At 42.1% G+C, this 17,170-nt stretch overlaps 1 protein-coding gene, 1 non-coding gene and 1 pseudogene across 27 annotated transcripts in view; 2 read left to right on the forward strand and 1 right to left on the reverse strand.

Moving 5' to 3' along the window:
- Positions 1 to 17,170, forward strand: part of VEZT (vezatin, adherens junctions transmembrane protein) — an 82,875-nt gene that overhangs the window by 63,616 nt on the left and 2,089 nt on the right. For 21 of the 26 annotated variants that reach the window (XM_057299505.2, XM_008960333.4, XM_057299506.2 and 18 more), the window contains 3 exons: positions 4,459 to 4,652; positions 13,236 to 13,336; positions 14,134 to 14,341. In XM_057299505.2, the coding sequence (XP_057155488.1) occupies positions 4,459 to 4,652; positions 13,236 to 13,336; positions 14,134 to 14,341 (503 nt within the window). Of the gene's footprint in view, positions 1 to 4,458; positions 4,653 to 13,235; positions 13,337 to 14,133; positions 14,342 to 16,942; positions 17,026 to 17,170 lie in introns of all 26 variants that reach the window. The other 5 variants (XM_024931047.3, XM_024931048.4, XM_055096000.2 and 2 more) reach the window with 1 other exon arrangement.
- Positions 3,064 to 4,450, reverse strand: LOC129393537 (chromobox protein homolog 3-like; annotated as a pseudogene).
- On the forward strand, positions 9,676 to 9,783 carry LOC112436748 (U6 spliceosomal RNA). Its single transcript, XR_003025451.1, has one exon. It is a non-coding gene; the product is annotated as a U6 spliceosomal RNA (small nuclear RNA).

A 17,170-nucleotide genomic window follows, 5' to 3' on the forward strand; every position in this document is an offset into this window, starting at 1 on the left:
ACTACCTTAATTCCTAAATTTTTATGTCCCACTTTGGTATACCTTTATCAGCTGAAAATACTATTTTCACATATTTGTACATGGAAGTTTTCGAGTTTAAAAATTGAATCAAGGCATTTAATTGAATACAGTCATTTCCAGTGAAATTTTTCTCTAACAGTTAAATACTCATCGTGTAGGACTGGATCAAATGAATGGTTGGGTTCAAATTGTGTTGGTAATCAGGAAGGTCCTAGGAATTTAAAGAGCTGACAAGATTGTAGTTGATGTACTTGACCCTGGGATACAAGGCAAGAAGTGGAATGGGGAAGGCAGTATTTGATTATGTAAATAAGAATGGGTCAAAAGGACTTGATATATCAGCAAAATCAAAAGGCTAAATCAGCAAATCAAAATCACTGGAATTAGGGAGGATAAGAGATACAAGGATAGGAACTTAAAGTCAGAAAGATATTTTTAGAAGCTAAGTTTTTACCCATCAGTTCAAGGCCTGAGTTGGGCTTGATATAAGGCTTGATATAAGGCTGATATAAAGATTATGGCATAGGAAAAATGAAGACATTATGAACTCAGGGTATTCCAGTGGTCTATATCTGCTGTTCTAAGAAAGCAGGTAAATGCTAACGAGGCTCTTAGCCCTGCCTTCTACAGGGAACTGGGCGATAAGGCCATCTCCACTTGAGTGGGTGGCAAAGGTTGGATTGTCCTCAAAGGAAAATAAGATTTCAGTGGACAGGTTGTAGGCAAAGCCAGAGCCTCCGAAGAAGTAAGTTTTGGCAATAGAATCAGAAATATACGGCGCATATTAGAATGCATTTGAGTGAGGGAAGATGGCTCAGGGAAGAAAGAGTGCTACACAAGGTAGACATGAACACAAAAAAGAGGAGCTTTGTACCATGAGCAGGAATTGTGGATTATGCATAGGAAGTTTTTGTCCTGTTTTAAAGTGTAATATTCTATACATGCTAATGTCTCTCACCTTTCTAAGTATTTTCACTAGAAAGTACACCAGTCACAAACCATCATATCCAATTTGCTATGTAGTGCTGCTACATACAACTTTTTGAATTGTTAACTAAATAATTGTTTTGTGTTTCATATTTTAGAATGCTCTTTTTGTGTCTCACTCCTCTCCCCCTTGTGTTCTTTGCTGTTCCCACTCTCAGTGCCTCATGTGGAACCATATTGTCTCTTCCCTACACTAGGGCTTTAATCTCTAACTGTTCTCCCCACCTCCAGGGTGTGTATGGCCAGATTAGTGTTACTGAGGCATATATTTGCTTTCTCACTTCACTGAAAATCTTGACTGATTTTGGAGTCATAGCAGCTCAAACTAAAGTCCTTACAAAACATACTATAGAAGGGTTTGTCATAACCTGACTATAGTCTGTTTCTATCTTTAGTTCTCATTCCTTTCCTTCAGTCCAGCCAAAATGTATAAATGCCTTTTCCCATGGTCCTTCTATAAGTTGGTGCAAAAGTAATTGCAGTTTTTGCCATTAAAAGTAAGGGCGGGCCAGGCGAGGTAGCTCACGCCTGTAATCCCAGCACTTTGGGATATGCTGGTTTGTGACTGGTGTACTTTCTAGTGAAAATACCTAAGAAAGGTGAGAGACATTCGCATGTACACAATATTCCACTTTAAAGGCTGAGGATCACGAGGTCAGGAGATCGAGACCATCCTGGCTAACATGGTGAAACCCCATCTCTACTAAAAATACAAAAAAATTAGCTAGGCATGGTGGCAGGCGCCTGTAGTCCCAGTTACTCGGGAGGCTGAGGCAGGAGAATGGTGTGAACCCGGCAGGTGGAGCTTTCAGTGAGCCAAGATCGCACCACTGCACTCTAGCCTGGGTGACAGAGCAAGACTCTGTCTCAAAAAAAAAAAAAAAAAAAAAAAAGTAATGGCAACAACCTCAATTACTTTTGTATCAACCTCATAGAACAAGCTTCCGGCCAGGCGCAATGGCTAACACCTGTAATCCTGATACTTTGGGAGGCCAACTAGAGCAGATCGCTGGAGCCCAGGAGCTGAGACCAGCCTAAGCAACATGGGAAACCCTTATCTCTACAAAAAATACAAAAATTAGCCAGTCATGGTGGTACACGCCTGTAGTCCCAGCTACTTGGGAGGCTGAGGTGGGAGGATCACCTGACCCCTGGAGGTTGAGGTTGCAGTGAGCTGAAATCACACCACTGCACTCTAGCCTGGGTGACAGAGTGAGACCCTGTCTCAAAAAATAAAAATAAAAAATAAAAAGAACAACCTTCCTCACCTTTTGTATATGGGCCCAAATTTTATCCATCCTTCAATGCTACCTCAAAAATACCTCTTCCTTAGTTGTTCCCCATCTGTCCTTACAGTTGGTAGTAATTTTCCCTTCTTCTGATTTCTCATAACACTGTCTCTCTGTGATATTATCCTTTTGTGCCTGTATTCAGCCCAGTTTTACATCTTACTAGCTTTGTGACTCTAGGCAAGTTTCCCCGACTCTCTGGGCCTAATTCCTTATTATCTGTAAAATGGAAATAAAATGATAGTTCTAATTATTTATGATATTGTAGTCTTTTTCTTTTCTGATAAAGAAAGCAACTACAGAAAGCTTGTATTTATTTATTCAAAGTAACCAGTGCTATTGATGCAAAAAAGAAAAACCCAACAATTCTTCCAACACTGCTTTCAAAATGAGCATATAAAACTTGATTTTCATTAGAATGTAGTTATTTTGTCACACTAGTAAATAAAAAACCAAGACGCTCCCCCCGACCCCTTCTTTTTTTTTTTTTTTTTTTTTTTTGAGAAAGAGTCTGTCACTCTGTTGCCCAGGCTGGAGTGCAGTGGCATGATCTCGGCTCACTGCAACCTCTGCCTCCCAGATTCAAGCGATTCTCCTGCCTTGACCTCCTGAGTAGCTGGGATCACAGGCACCTGCCACCATGCCCAGCTAATTTTTATACTTTTGTAGAGACGGAGTTTCACCATGTTGGCCAGGCTGGTCTCGAACTCCTGACCTCAGGTGATCCACCCGCCTTGGCCTCCCAAAGTGCTGGGATTACAGGTGTGAGCCACCGTGCCTGACCGCAAATTTTACATATATGTGTGTATGTAACAAGAATGCCAAGTTAGTCTTTCTTCATAAAAAGCAATTTCAATTTGAGGATACTTCATATTTGCCTTTTGTGCCAGCACCAAGTCTGCCTCATCTGAATCCTTCCATTTCATGAGCAACATCAATTCTTCACTGCCATCTGTGGCACCAATTATTCTTTCAGGATCAAGACCTCTGGCAATTCCTCTTGGTTTGTCAACAGCATCTCTTTTCTTCTTTGATTTGCTGTCATCAGATTCACTGCCAGATAAAGGTTTTCTTTTTGTACCATCTTTTTCTTCACCAGCTTTTTGAGAATTAAGAAATGCTTCAATTAACTCTGGACAATCTAAATTTTCTTCAGGTTCCAAAGTATTGTCAGCATCTGTAAATTCCTTCAGGAAATATTCCACTTTCCCATTCCCTGCATGTCTATCTAGTACATTTTCCACCACAAATTCTTCAGGCTCTGCCTTTTCAACTTTTTTACTTTTCCATTCTGTTTCTTTCCCATATTTTGCAATGTGGTTTTGTTGGAGGCCATTTTTTATTGCAGACCTGAAGAGCTATTATTCACTGCCTCCAAGCTGCTCTGGGTCATGGGTCTGTGGTGTCTCCAGTCTTGCATGTCACCAGCTCGAGCCACATCCAAGTGGGGAGGGAGCCAGGGAGCTGTTGTTGGCAGGGGAAGTGGGGGTGGGGTGGGGAAGGGAGGGGCGGTGGATATTATATTTTGCTTACATATATGTGTAATATCACTTGTTATTTCTTATGAATAGCAGATGAGTTTAATTTTTCTTTTTAGCCCATAAAATGCCTAGTATGTATGCAAGAAATATTTGTTGAATAAATATGTAATACTCTTTATAAGCTTTTTAAAAAATTGTGTCAAAGAATACATAACAAAAATTATCATTTAATCATTTTAAAATGTACAGTTCAGTGGCATTAAGTGTATACACATTGTTGTGTAGCCATTACCACTGTCCAACTCCAGAACTTTTTTCACCTTATAAGCCTTTTTTCTTTTTTTTCTTTTAATTGAGATGGGATTTCACTCTGTCCCCCAGGCTGAAGTGCAGTGGCGCTATTGTGGCTCATTGCAACCTCTACCTCCCAGGCTCAAGCAGTCCTCCCACCTCAGCCTTAGGCACATGCTACCATGCTCAGCTAATTTTTTGTATTTTTGGTGAAAAAGGGGTTTCACCATGTTGCCCAAGCTGGTTTTGAACTCCTGAGCTCAAGCCATTCACCTGCCTTGGCCTCCCAAAGTGCTGAGATTTAAGCTTATTTTAAAATAAGCCTCGTAAATTATAAATTTTTCATTTCATATTATAGAAATCTGTTTCTGTTTTTCTTTATGACTCAGGGTAATAATTCTTGAAGATGAACTTGAAAAGCTTGTTTGTACTAAAGAAACACAAGAACTAGTGTCAGAGGCTTATCCCATCCTAGAACAGAAATTAAAGTTGATTCAGCCCCACGTTCAAGCAAGCAACAATTGCTGGGAAGAGGCCATTTCTCAGGTCGACAAACTGCTACGAAGAAATACAGATAAAAAAGGTACCTGTGAGAGATTTCTTTGCCATATGCTTATCAGACATGCTTATTCCACTATGGTAGGATTTTATTAGGTAGACTTCTTGTCTTTATGATGAAACTAGCTTCAAAATTTCTTAGTTTACTTTTTTTTAATGTTGAATTTATATGTACGAAGTGACACTGAATACAATTCTTGGCTCTCATTTTGTAAATTAAAAATGAATATGATTTGAAAGTTCAGTGAATCATATCTCTTTTTTTTTTTTTTTTTTTTTTATTGATCATTCTTGGGTGTTTCTCGCAGAGGGGGATTTGGCAGGGTCACAGGACAATAGTGGAGGGAAGGTCAGCAGATAAACAAGTGAACAAAGTTCTCTGGTTTTCCTAGGCAGAGGACCCTGCGGCCTTCCGCAGTGTTTGTGTCCCTGGGTACTTGAGATTAGGGAGTGGTGATGACTCTTAACGAACATGCTGCCTTCAAGCATCTGTTTAACAAAGCACATCTTGTACCGCCCTTAATCCATTCAACCCTGAGTGGATACAGCACATGTTTCAGAGAGCACAGGGTTGGGGGTAAGGTCACAGATCAACAGGATCCCAAGGCAGAAGAATTTTTCTTGGTACAGAACAAAATGAAAAGTCTCCCATGTCTACCTCTTTCTACACAGACACGGCAACCATCCGATTTCTCAATCTTTTCCCCACCTTTCCCCCCTTTCTATTCCACAAAACCGCCATTGTCTTCATGGCCCGTTCTCAATGAGCTGTTGAGTACACCTCCCAGATGGGGTGGTGGCCGGGCAGAGGAGCTCCTCACTTCCCAGTAGGGGCGGCCGGGCAGAAGCGCCCCTCACCTCCCGGACGGGGCGGCTGGCCGGGCGGGGGGCTGACCCCCCCCACCTCCCTCCCGGACGGGGCGGCTGGCCGGGCGGGGGGCTGACCCCCCACCTCCCTCCCGGACAGGGCGGCTGGCCGGGCAGAGGGGCTCCTCACTTCCCAGTAGGGGCGGCTGGGCAGAGGCGCCCCTCACTTCCCCGACGGGGCGGCTGGCCCGGCGGGGGGCTGACCCCCCCACCTCCCTCCCGGACGGGGCGGCTGGCCGGGCGGGGGGCTGACCCCCCCACCTCCCTCCCGGACGGGGCGGCTGGCCGGGTGGGGGGCTGACCCCCCCCACCTCCCTCCCAGACAGAGCGGCTGGCCGGGCAGAGGGGCTCCTCACTTCCCAGTAGGGGCGGCCGGGCAGAGGCGCCCCCCACCTCCTGGACAGGGCGGCTGGCCAGGTGGGGGGCTGATCCCCCCACCTCCCTCCCGGATGGGGCGGCTGGCCAGGCGGGGGGCTGATCCCCCCACCTCCCTCCCAGACGGGGCAGCTGGCCGGGCGGGGGGCTGACCCCCCCCACCTCCCTCCCGGACGGGGCGGCTGGCCAGGCAGAGGGGCTCCTCACTTCCCAGTAGGGGCGGCCGGGCAGAGGCACCCCTCGCCTCCCGGACGGGGCGGTTGGCCAGGCGGGGGGCTGACCCCCCCCACCTCCCTCCCGGACGAGGCGGCTGGCCGCGCAGAGGGGCTCCTCACTTCCCAGTAGGGGCGGCTGGGCAGAGGCGCCCCTCACCTCCCGGACGGGGCGGCTGGCCGGGCGGGGGGCTGACCCCCCCACCTCCCTCCCGGATGAGGAGGGAGGACGCTCCTCACTTCTCAGACGGGGTGGCTGCCGGGCGGAGGGGCTCCTCACTTCTCAGACGGGGCGGTTGCCAGGCAGAGGGTCTCCTCACTTCTCAGACAGGGCGGCCGGGCAGAGACGCTCCTCACATCCCAGACGGGGCGGCGGGGCAGAGGTGCTCCCCACATCTCAGACGATGGGCGGCCGGGCAGAGACGCTCCTCACTTCCCAGATGTGATGGCGGCCGGGAAGAGGCGCTCCTCACTTCCTAGATGGGATGGCGGCCGGGCAGAGACGCTCCTCACTTTCCAGACTGGGCAGCCAGGCAGAGGGGCTCCTCACATCCCAGACGATGGGCGGTCAGGCGGAGACGCTCCTCACTTCCCAGACGGGGTGGCTGCCAGGCAGAGGCTGCAATCTCGGCACTTAGGGAGGCCAAGGCAGGCGGCTGGGAGGTGGTTGTAGCGAGCCGAGATCACGCCACTGCACTCCAGCCTGGGCGCCATTGAGCACTGAGTTAACGAGACTCCGTCTGCAATCCCGGCACCTCGGGAGGCCGAGGCTGGCGGATCACTCGCGGTGAGGAGCTGGAGACCAGCCCAGCCGACACATCGAAACCCTGTCTCCACCAAAAAAAATACGAAAACCAGTCAGGCGTGGCGGCGCGCACCTGCAATCGCAGGCACTGGGCAGGCTGAGGCAGGAGAATCGGGCAGGGAGGTTGCAGTGAGCCGAGACGGCAGCAGTACTGTCCAGCCTCGGCTCGGCATCAGAGGGAGACCGTGGAAAGAGGGGAGAGGGGAGAGGGGGGAGGCCATATCTCTTTTTTAAAAAAACTGAAATGAGAGAATAAATTTTGATAGCATTTTTCTATTATTAGAACTTCCAGAAACTCTTTTTCAGTTAGGATAATAAAAGAATGAGTTTGATAGTCTGGGGCTAGGAACTTGAGTTTTTCTTTTAAGATAAAATACTTAACTTTAGTCATTCAAAAATAATATACAAATGATATAATTAGTGGCACTGCATATTTAGTACTAAGATCTAAAGACATTGTGTCATTATTTAATAATATATCAGATTGCTTTGTGCTACTAGGTAAAAAAATATATATATAGTCTTGAGATTTTTCCACCAAGCTGCTTTTATGTGACTCCGATTTTATGCTTGTTTTTACCTCACTGATTTCATTTTTCAATGTTTGGCATATCAATTTTTAAAAACTGTGCTGCAAATCAGTACCATATTTATCTCTTGGATGTTTATTGTGAGGTTACTCAGACTTAGGCATAGAATTTGCATTGCTGCTAAAGATAATTAATGCTTTACCATCCTGTTATTTTTGTGTTTACAGCTAGATTTGTAATAATTTCTTTAATGTCTTAAACAAGCTTGAACAAATCCTTAGATAGGAAAAGTATTCACTTTTTCCAAAGGAAATATTAACATGCTAATTACTGATATATTACCCGTAGGTTTTCTTAATATCTCAAATGTAAACTGTGAATAATTTTTTCTCCAAAGGATAAATCTACCAAGAAACTCTGATATATGCAAATACTTATGCATATTAAACTTTCTGATATGACATCTAGAGCTTTTGTGTACATTTTCTACAAATAGAAACACTCAGAAGACCTTTGGTTGTTAAAAGATGCATCCTGGCCAGGCACGGTGATGGGAGTAGCTGTTACCCAGCTTCTCAGGAGGCTGAGGCAGGAGGATTGCTTAAGCCCAAGAGTTTGAGGCTGCAGTGAGCTATGATCGTGCCACTGCTGCACTCCAGCCTGGGCAACAGAGCGAGACACTGTCTCTCAAAAATTAAAAAAAAAAGGCCAGGCTCAGTGGCTCACGCCTGTAATCCCAGCACTTTGGGAGGCTGAGGTGGGCACATCATGAGGTCAGGATATCGAGACCATCCTGGCTAACACAATGAAACCCTGTTTCTACTAAAAATACAAAAAATTAGCCGGGCATGGTGGCGGGCACCTGTAGTCACAGCTACTCGGGAGGCTGAGGTAGGAGAATGGCGTGAACCCGGGAGGCGGAGCTTGCAGTGAGCTGAGATCGTACCACTGCACTCCAGCCTGGGCGACAGAGCAAGACTCTTGTCTCAAAAAAAAAAAAAAAAAAAAAGATGCATCCCATTCATCCCTCCTTTAGCACACTATGAGATGTTGAATCTTAGTCTATCACTTATCCACTATTGTTAACCATTACTGTGAAAACTTTCTCCACCTCATTGGGTAGGTAATTAAGATAAGCCATTTTCTAATTATTTTCTGTATGTGTGGCTTTTGCTTATAGATAATAATGATATGGATTAAGACACAAATAGTTCACAAACTTTTTTCACTAAAAAATTCACAGTGGCCATGACTACACAGGTTTAAATTTAAAAAATGTTCATTTGAATATTTTAAGAAGCAGGTACTTTAGTTAGCCATATCTTTTTTTAAAAAGGTCTTATTTTGAAATCATTTCAAACTTACAGAAAAGTTGCAATAGTTGAAAGTCTCCTTCATCAATATTCCCTAGTTGTTGACATTCTGTCACAATTGCCTTATCTTTCTATGTATGTATCTGTATGTGTGTGTAATTCTTTTGATGGTGGTGTTACTCTGAGCCATTTGAGAGTAAGTTGTAGACTTGAAGCCCCATTACCCCTAAATATTTCTGTATGCATTTTTGTAAAACAGGAACATTCTCCTGTGTACCCACAGTATACCATCAAAATCAGAAAATGAACACCAACCATGATATTGTCATTTTATCCACAGAACCCATTCAAATTTCCCTGATTGTCCCAATATTTTTTATATGTCTAGACCTAGATTGTGCATGGTGTTCAGTTGTCATGCTCTTTATTCTCCTTTTCCTTAAAGTCTTTCATGATAAATATTTTGTAAAGAAATACTCTGAGGTTTTATAAATATGCTTTCTTCATCAAAATTTTAACCACTATGAATGCATATACCATATGACCCAGTAGTATCATTCCTACGTATTTAACCAAGAAATATAAAAACTTAGTGTTCACACAAAAGCCTATACATAAATATTTTGTTTATAAACTAAAACTAGAAGCAGCTAGGCTTTGGGATGTGACTAAGCTGTTACGTCCATCCATACAGTGAAATACTACTCGGCAACAAAAAAAGTGAACTACCAATGCATACAACACGATGAATGAATCTCAATACATTATGCCAAGTGAAAGACATCACATTCAAACCACTACATACTATGTTATTCCACTTATGAGGTACTCTTAAGTTGGCAAAGGAACAGAAAACAGATCAGTAGTTGCAAGGAATTGGAGATGGAGGGAGGAATGGCTTGTAAAACCTTTTAATGGAGAATGGCATTTAGAAACCAAGATTAGGGTACTTGGCTTTGGCGGCACATGTATTGAAATTAGAATGATACAGAGAAAATTAACATGTCCTTTGTGTAAGGATGATGTACAAATTCATGAATCATTCCATATTTTATATAGAATTTATATAAATATGTATGTATACACATATACATATATATACACATATATATCTACATATATATTGTGGTAAGCTCAGGAAATCATTGAGAATAGGTTATAACTTTGGCATTACTCGAGGATTACCATAGAAAAGAATCTCCAGTTAATAAAGTTTCCCATTGTTAAAAATATCACAGGCCAGGTGCGGTGGCTCATGCCTATAATCTCAGCACTTTGGGAGCCCAAGGAGGGAGGATCACTTGAACCCAGTAGTTTGAGACCAGCTTGGGCAATATGGCAAAACCCCATCTCTACCAAAAAAAACAAAAAGTTACTTGGGAGGCTGAGGTGGAAAGATTGTTTGAGCCCAGGAGGTCGAGGCTTCAGTGAGCCATGATTGCACAACTGCACTCCATCCTTGGTGACACAGTGAGACCCTGTCTCAAAAATATATGTGTGTGCGCATGTGTATGTGTGTGTGTCACATTATTTTAAAACGCTTCATATTTATTACCTCTAGGGCCTTGTTATTCAGAGTGGTCCCCAGACTAGCATATAAGCATCACATGAGAGCTTGTTACAAATGCACCCCTGACTTTAAATCCGCCTGTATTTTAATAAGATCTGGTAGTTGCATCCACGTTAAAGTGTGAGAAATTTGAGAAGCATTGCTCTGGGATAAAGGTCTGCAATTTTTTTCCTCTAAAGATTTTCTGCCTTGCAGGCCATATGGTGTCTGTTACAACTACTTTACTCTGCTGTTGTAATGTGAAAGCACCCATAGACTATACTTAAATGAGTGTGGCTGTGTTCTAGGAAAAATTTATTTACAAGAACAGGCAGTGGGGCAGATTTGGCAAGCCCCTGCTTTCAGACAGTAGAATTGAGGGATAAGGTCTTCAGGGAGCTTTTTTCACTTTATAACCTTCGGTGCTGTTTGTAAAAGCTATTACTGCAAGCATGTAATTAAAAATCTGGTGGGTTTTTAAAATTTTTTTAGGCTTTTTGTGTTTGTTTGTTTTTGAGACAGAGTCTCACTGTGTTGTGCAGGCTGGAGTGTGGAGTGCATTGGCGCGATTTCAGCTCACTGCAAGCTGTGCGTCCCAGGTTCAAATGATCCTCCTGCCTCAGCCTCTCGAATAGCTGGAACTACAGCCATGCACCGCCATGCCCAGCTAGTTTTTGTGTTTTTTGGTAGAGATGGGTTTTCGTCATGTTGGCCAGGCTGGTCTCCAACTCCTAACCTCAAGTGATCAGCCCATATCAGCCTCCCAAAGTGCTGAGATTACAGGCTTGAGCCACCACATCCGGCCTCTTGCTAGATTTTTGTTAAATGAATTGCGTGCTGGAGCTAGCTCTCCAAAGATTGTTAAATATTCAGAAATTTGTGAGTCAGTTTAACATCATTGGTAGCTTAAAATTGGTCACAGTGGGTGCATTTACACCATGGGAACTGGAAATCAGGAAGTGCTGCAAATTGGGTGTTTTGTTTTGTTTAGAGCTGGATTGCCAGCACACTGTTTAATGTACCTGTTTATTGCTATTAATAATAGTCTTATGGATTTATTTGTTTTTTTTTCTTTTCATTCAAAGAACTCAATATATGGTGTCACCATTGATGTAATGAATGCTAATTAGGCAATAATGGCAGTTTTTGAGCATGTAATCTGTAGCAGGCACTTTTCATGTATTCTTTTTTAATCTTACAAGATAGTACTATTATTTTCACCACTGTTCTACACCACTGTTTTTTTTTTTTTTTGAGACAAAGTCGCACTCTGTCGCCCAGGCTGGAGTGCAGTGGCGCGATCTCGCCTCACTGCAACCTCCGCCTCCCAAGTTCAAGCAATTCTCCTGCCTCAGCCTCCCAAATAGCTGGGACTACAGGCGCATGCCACCATACCCAGCTAATTTTTGTATTTTTATTAGAGATGGGGTTTCACCATATTAGCCAGGCTGGTCTCAAACTCTTGACCTCGTGATCCACCCACCTTAGCCTCCCAAAGTGCTGGAATTACAGGTGTGAGCCACTGTACCTGGCCCTTTTTTTTTTTTTTTGAGACAGAGTCTTGCTCTGTTGCCCAGGCTGGAGTGTAATGATGCAATCTTGGCTCACTGCAACCTCCATCTCCCGGGTTCAAGCGATTCTTCTGCCTCAGCCTCCTGAGTAGCTGGGATTACAGGTACATACCACCATGCCTGGCTAATTTTTCTATTTTTAGTAGAGACGGGGGTTTCACCATGTTGGTCAGGCTGGTCTCAAACTCCTGACCTCATGATCCTCCTGCCTTGGCCTCCCAAAGTGCTAGGATTACAGGCGTGAGCCACTGTGCCCAGCCAGTTAACTATAATTTAAACTAGAAAGTAGCAAGAGCTGGGATGTAACCCAGGTGTGACTAACTCTACAGCTCTTAGCCACTGTGCTATTCTGTCTCTCATTAGTGCTTCCTATTAATTTATTCATCGTTCTGCCATCTTGCCTACAAACTAATCAGTCATTTTTTTGTAACATTTCCCAAATACTTCTTTATTTTAACCATTTAACTATTGTTACTTTTGAAAATTAAAAATCAACAAGTTTAAACCATACTTCTTTTTTTAAGTAGAAAGATAATGATTAATGATAGCCACCTGGATATGAGACTAAGTAACCCTGTCATTAAATACCAAACATAAATTTTAAGAATTAATCAAAGTTAAACTCACTTGGGTGATCTTTAAAAGATATTTCCTTGTGAATTCATTTCCAATCCCAACCTCTGAGTGTTAAAATAGCCTCAGGGTAAGTTTGAAGTTTGTATTTTGTGAAGAAGAGTGATGGTCTGTCTTAAGACTGTTCCTATGCTATGAATGATAATATTTTGTTCAACAAGTACTTACAGAGTACCTGATGTGTACCAGATACTGTGATGAGGTGAAGAGAGAAGGGCAGGTCCTCTTCTCCAAGAGTTTAAAGACTTAAAGTTAAGTTGTAAATCTACTAATTTATTGTTTTTCATTTTAATATCTTTATGTTTTTATAAATACAAAGTTATTAGAACAAGTTGGACTATGAAATTGACAAAGTATTAGTACCAAGGATTTTTTTGGTTGGGGGAGACAGGATCTAGCTCTGTTGCCCAGGCTGGAGTGCAGTGGTGTGATCACTGCTCACTGTAGTCTTGATCTCCCCAGCTCAAGCGATCCTTCCACCTCAGCCTCCCAAGTAGCTGGGATTACAGGTATGCACCACCATGCCCAGCCAATTTTTATTTCAGTTTTTGTAACGACAGAGTCTTACTTTGTTTCCAGGCTGGTGTTGAACTCCTGGGCTCAAGCTATCCTCCTGCCTCAGCCTCCCGAAGTGCTGGGATTACAGGCATGAGCCACCACACCTGGCCCCAAGGGTGTTTTTAATTAGATGTTCACTCATTTCTGTGTGGTCTGTTTCTTATCTTTATTCCCATCTATTCCCGTTTTTTAAAGGCAAGCCTGAAATAGCATGTGAAAACCCACATTGTACAGTAGTACCTTTGAAGCAGCCTACTCTACACATTGCAGACAAAGATCCAATCCCAGAGGAGCAGGTAAGGGTGAAAATTACTGTTCTTTCCCTTGTTGGATTTCTGTTTCTAATGAGCTTCAAAATTACAACATAATATATTGAATTTGTATCAGATCATTAGTTCTTAGTGCTTAACTCTGAATTCATTGAATCTGCCAGCAGACTTTTTTTTGGTTGTTATTTATATCTAATTGTCTATGTCTGAGTGGCTTTCAAAAGTGATTAAACACATTGAAAATTAGTACATTGGCAAAGCTACCTTTTGGGATGCTGGAAATGTGTTTATCTTGATCTGAGTAGCAGTTACTGGTATGTGTACGTATGTAAAAATCCTGTGCACTTGACTGCATGTACTATGATATACCTCACTTTTAAAAACAATTTTTTAATGATCGCATTGGATATTGACAAAGATTACTTTTGTTAATTGTAAGGAAAAAGAACCACAAGAAAACAAACATGCCTGACCACCTCCCCAAACTGCCAGCCCTTCTAATTTTGATTGGTTTTGATATAGCTAATGGCTGTAACACTAAGTGTATGGTATGTTACCAGAGTAGAAAAATAACTACTGAAGTTGTTAAACTTTTTTTATCCACAATGCTTTTTAGTATCAACTGTTAGGTTGTTTTTGAAGATTTCAATTTATCCATAGGTATATATTTGCTTTTTTCTTTTCCTAGCTCTGCTTTAATGACCTGTGCCAAATGCAAGTCCTTTTTTTTTTTAATCTCAGAGATAAGTAAGTGCAAGTAAATGAATGCTTACTAGAGAATTGTTTGCTTCAAGTAAAGTGCTTTTTCTTCTATTCATTTTCAGGAATTAGAAGCTTATGTAGATGATATAGATATTGATAGTGATTTCAGAAAGGATGATTTTTATTACTTGTCTCAAGAAGACAAAGAGAGACAGAAGCGTGAGCATGAAGAATCCAAGAGGGTGCTCCAAGAATTAAAATCTGTGCTGGGATTTAAAGCTTCAGAGGCAGAAAGGCAGAAGTGGAAGCAACTTCTATTTAGTGATCATGGTAAGCACTGACTTTAAAGTAACAGGTTATTTCAATGTAGGGGATTCTTTCTTTCTTGAACCATGAATGTTATTTTAGCTGAAGAATTCTTGGGGTTTTATAAGGGTCCACCAGTATGCATAGTACTTTTTCTTCTAGATGCTAAATCAATTTGATTAATAAAAGAGTAGGAATGTAACCACATTGGAAATATGAAGTCATACTTTTTTATGAGTTATTTAATTTTTTAGTAAATTTGTTTTAGAATGGGCTGTGAGTTGAATAATTTGGGATATTTTAAATGTTATTTTCAAATTTAGTGAATTTGAGATTCTCAACTCTGTTGTCCATATGTTAAAATATTTAAAAATACCTCAGTGAAGCACAAAATTAATAACTGTGCTCACATTGAAAAAAATGGCCCAGGCGCGGCAGCACATGCTTGTAATATCAGCACGTTGGGAAGCTGAGGCGAGTGGATCATTTGAGGTCAGGAGTTCAAGACCAGCCTGGCCAACATGGCGAAACCCCGTCTCTACTAAAAATACAAAAATTAACAAGGCATGGTGGCGCATGCCTGTAGTCCCAGCTACTCAAGAGGCTGAGGCAGGAGAATCACTTGAACCCGGGAGGCGGAGGTTTCAGTGAGCCAAGATCACGCCACTGCACTCCAGCCTGGGCAACAGAGGGAGACTCCATCTCAAAAAGAAAAAAAGAAAGAAAAGAAAAGAAAAAAAAGGAATTAAAACCTAGACCAGTGAGCCACATCATTAGCATTATTTAAGTGGTTTGAGCACTTTAGTAGATGGGAGGGGAGCGGGGTGCCTGTGGGCGTACTCCCCATACTCTGATTTCAGCAGAGTGGGGTAGCTGGTAATACAAAAGCCTTACATTCCTTTCTGTTTCTCACCCTTCTTTTCTTAAGTCAAACTTCATGGGAGACAGGGAAGGAATCAGGGGAAGCTTAATACTTAACAATATCAACCTAGCTAATTCTTAGTTGAATTAATGCCTATGGATTTCTAAGTAGGTAGAGTGTGGATTCTCTTCCATTTTACAGTATCTGTGTGGACCCTCGAAATCAACTGCCTTGCTTTTCCCTCCTCACTAGAAGTACATAGATTACCTATACTTCTGGAAAGTTCCTCCAGTTCTCTTTTTTTTTTTCCCTCAGGAGCCCTGTGTTTTCTCCTGTCCAGATCTGCATTTCTTGGTTTTATCATTCCTCTTTCTTCCCATTGGCCCCCTTTATAGCCCAGGTCCTCAGTAGATTATCCTTGTACATTAAAATACCTTCTTAGCTGACTTCCATTTTCAGTACCTTTTTCTTCTAAGCTATCTTGCAAACTCTTTGCAGATTTTTCTCCAACACTGCATTGATGATGGCTCTCTATCTTAAAACCTATAGTGGTTTCTCCCTTTCTTATTGTGTTGAATCTAAACTCTTTTTCCTGTTTTCAAGTCTCTTCATCATAAGAATTCATCTATCCAATTATATTTTCTACTGTTTTTACTATAGATATCTTCTTATGTTTATCGAATTAAACTACAGTTCACAAATGTGTTATTTTTATTCATGAAAAAAATTCATGCTGGCCAAGCATAGTGGCTCACGCCTCTAATTCCAACACTTTGGGAGGCCAAGGCAGGTGGATCACTTGAGGTCAGGAGTTCAAGACCAGCCTGGCCAACATGGCGAAACCCCCTCTCTACTAAAAATACAAAAATTAGCCAGATGTGATGGCGCACACCTATAATCCCAGCTGCTCTGGAGGCTGAGGCAGGAGAATCGCTTGAACCTGGGAGGTGGAGGTTGCAGTGAGCCGAGATCGCGCCACTGCACTCCAGCCTGGGTGACAGAGTGAGACTCTCTCTCTCAAAAAAAAAAAAAATAATAATAATAATAATAATAATTCATGCTTACCCCTTTACCAAGAATTCTGCCTTCTCCACCAAGCTGTCCTCTCTACTAGTCTCTCCTTCTCCATGAATCCTTCTCTGAGTGCTCCAGCTCTGCCGCCTCTCCTAACACTACAGACCCTCACACTAGAGGAACATTGTGATAAAATATAAAGGAAGTCTTGAACCCCAAAGCATATAGCAGAGAAGGGAAATGATTAACAGATTGATTTCCTGCAATCTGTTCATTCATATACTGGGCCTACATACATCAGAGATTAATTTTAGGCACTATTGTTTTCTATATGTTCAGGGTTTTGTTTTGTTTTGTTTTGTTTGTCTCTGTAACAAAATTACAGTCTTCTTAAATAGGGGCCTTATTATCCCACAGCATTCATTCAGCAAATTACTCATTCAACAAGTAGTTATTAGGTACTTGTTATATGTCAGGCACTGTTTACTGCTGTATCCCTAGCGCAAAGATCAAGAGACAAAATGTAAAGCCTCCTACCTGCCTCAAGGCTTAAATTCTAACACACTCGTCAATTGATCCTCTCATTACTCAGATTATATCCACCCCATTTAATTAGTAATAATTGTGAACTATCAACCAACTTCTAATATATGTTGCTTCCTTTAAGAGCTAACAGATTTATAAACTAAGAATGTACATATATTGAAAATAGCATTGTATATAAACTTATATCCTTTTTTATTGTTTAGTGTTTTCTTCATATAGCTTTAAAATTATGCTATTGACATTATGGGAAAGATTTATCAATGAGAGAAATGTGTCTCTTTTTCAGGTATGTGCTTTTGATATAGTTTACATTGGAAAGGGTCATAATGCTGTTTTAGTTTGTGAAAATAAGTAAAAAGCTGCTGATACCATAGAATGCTTTTCCCATGAAAAATTTCAGTACATCTTCCAGAGCTGTTTTCATCTCTGCC

Source organism: Pan paniscus, chromosome 10 (assembly GCF_029289425.2).
Source record: "Pan paniscus chromosome 10, NHGRI_mPanPan1-v2.0_pri, whole genome shotgun sequence".
NCBI classification, from domain to species: domain Eukaryota; kingdom Metazoa; phylum Chordata; class Mammalia; order Primates; family Hominidae; genus Pan; species Pan paniscus.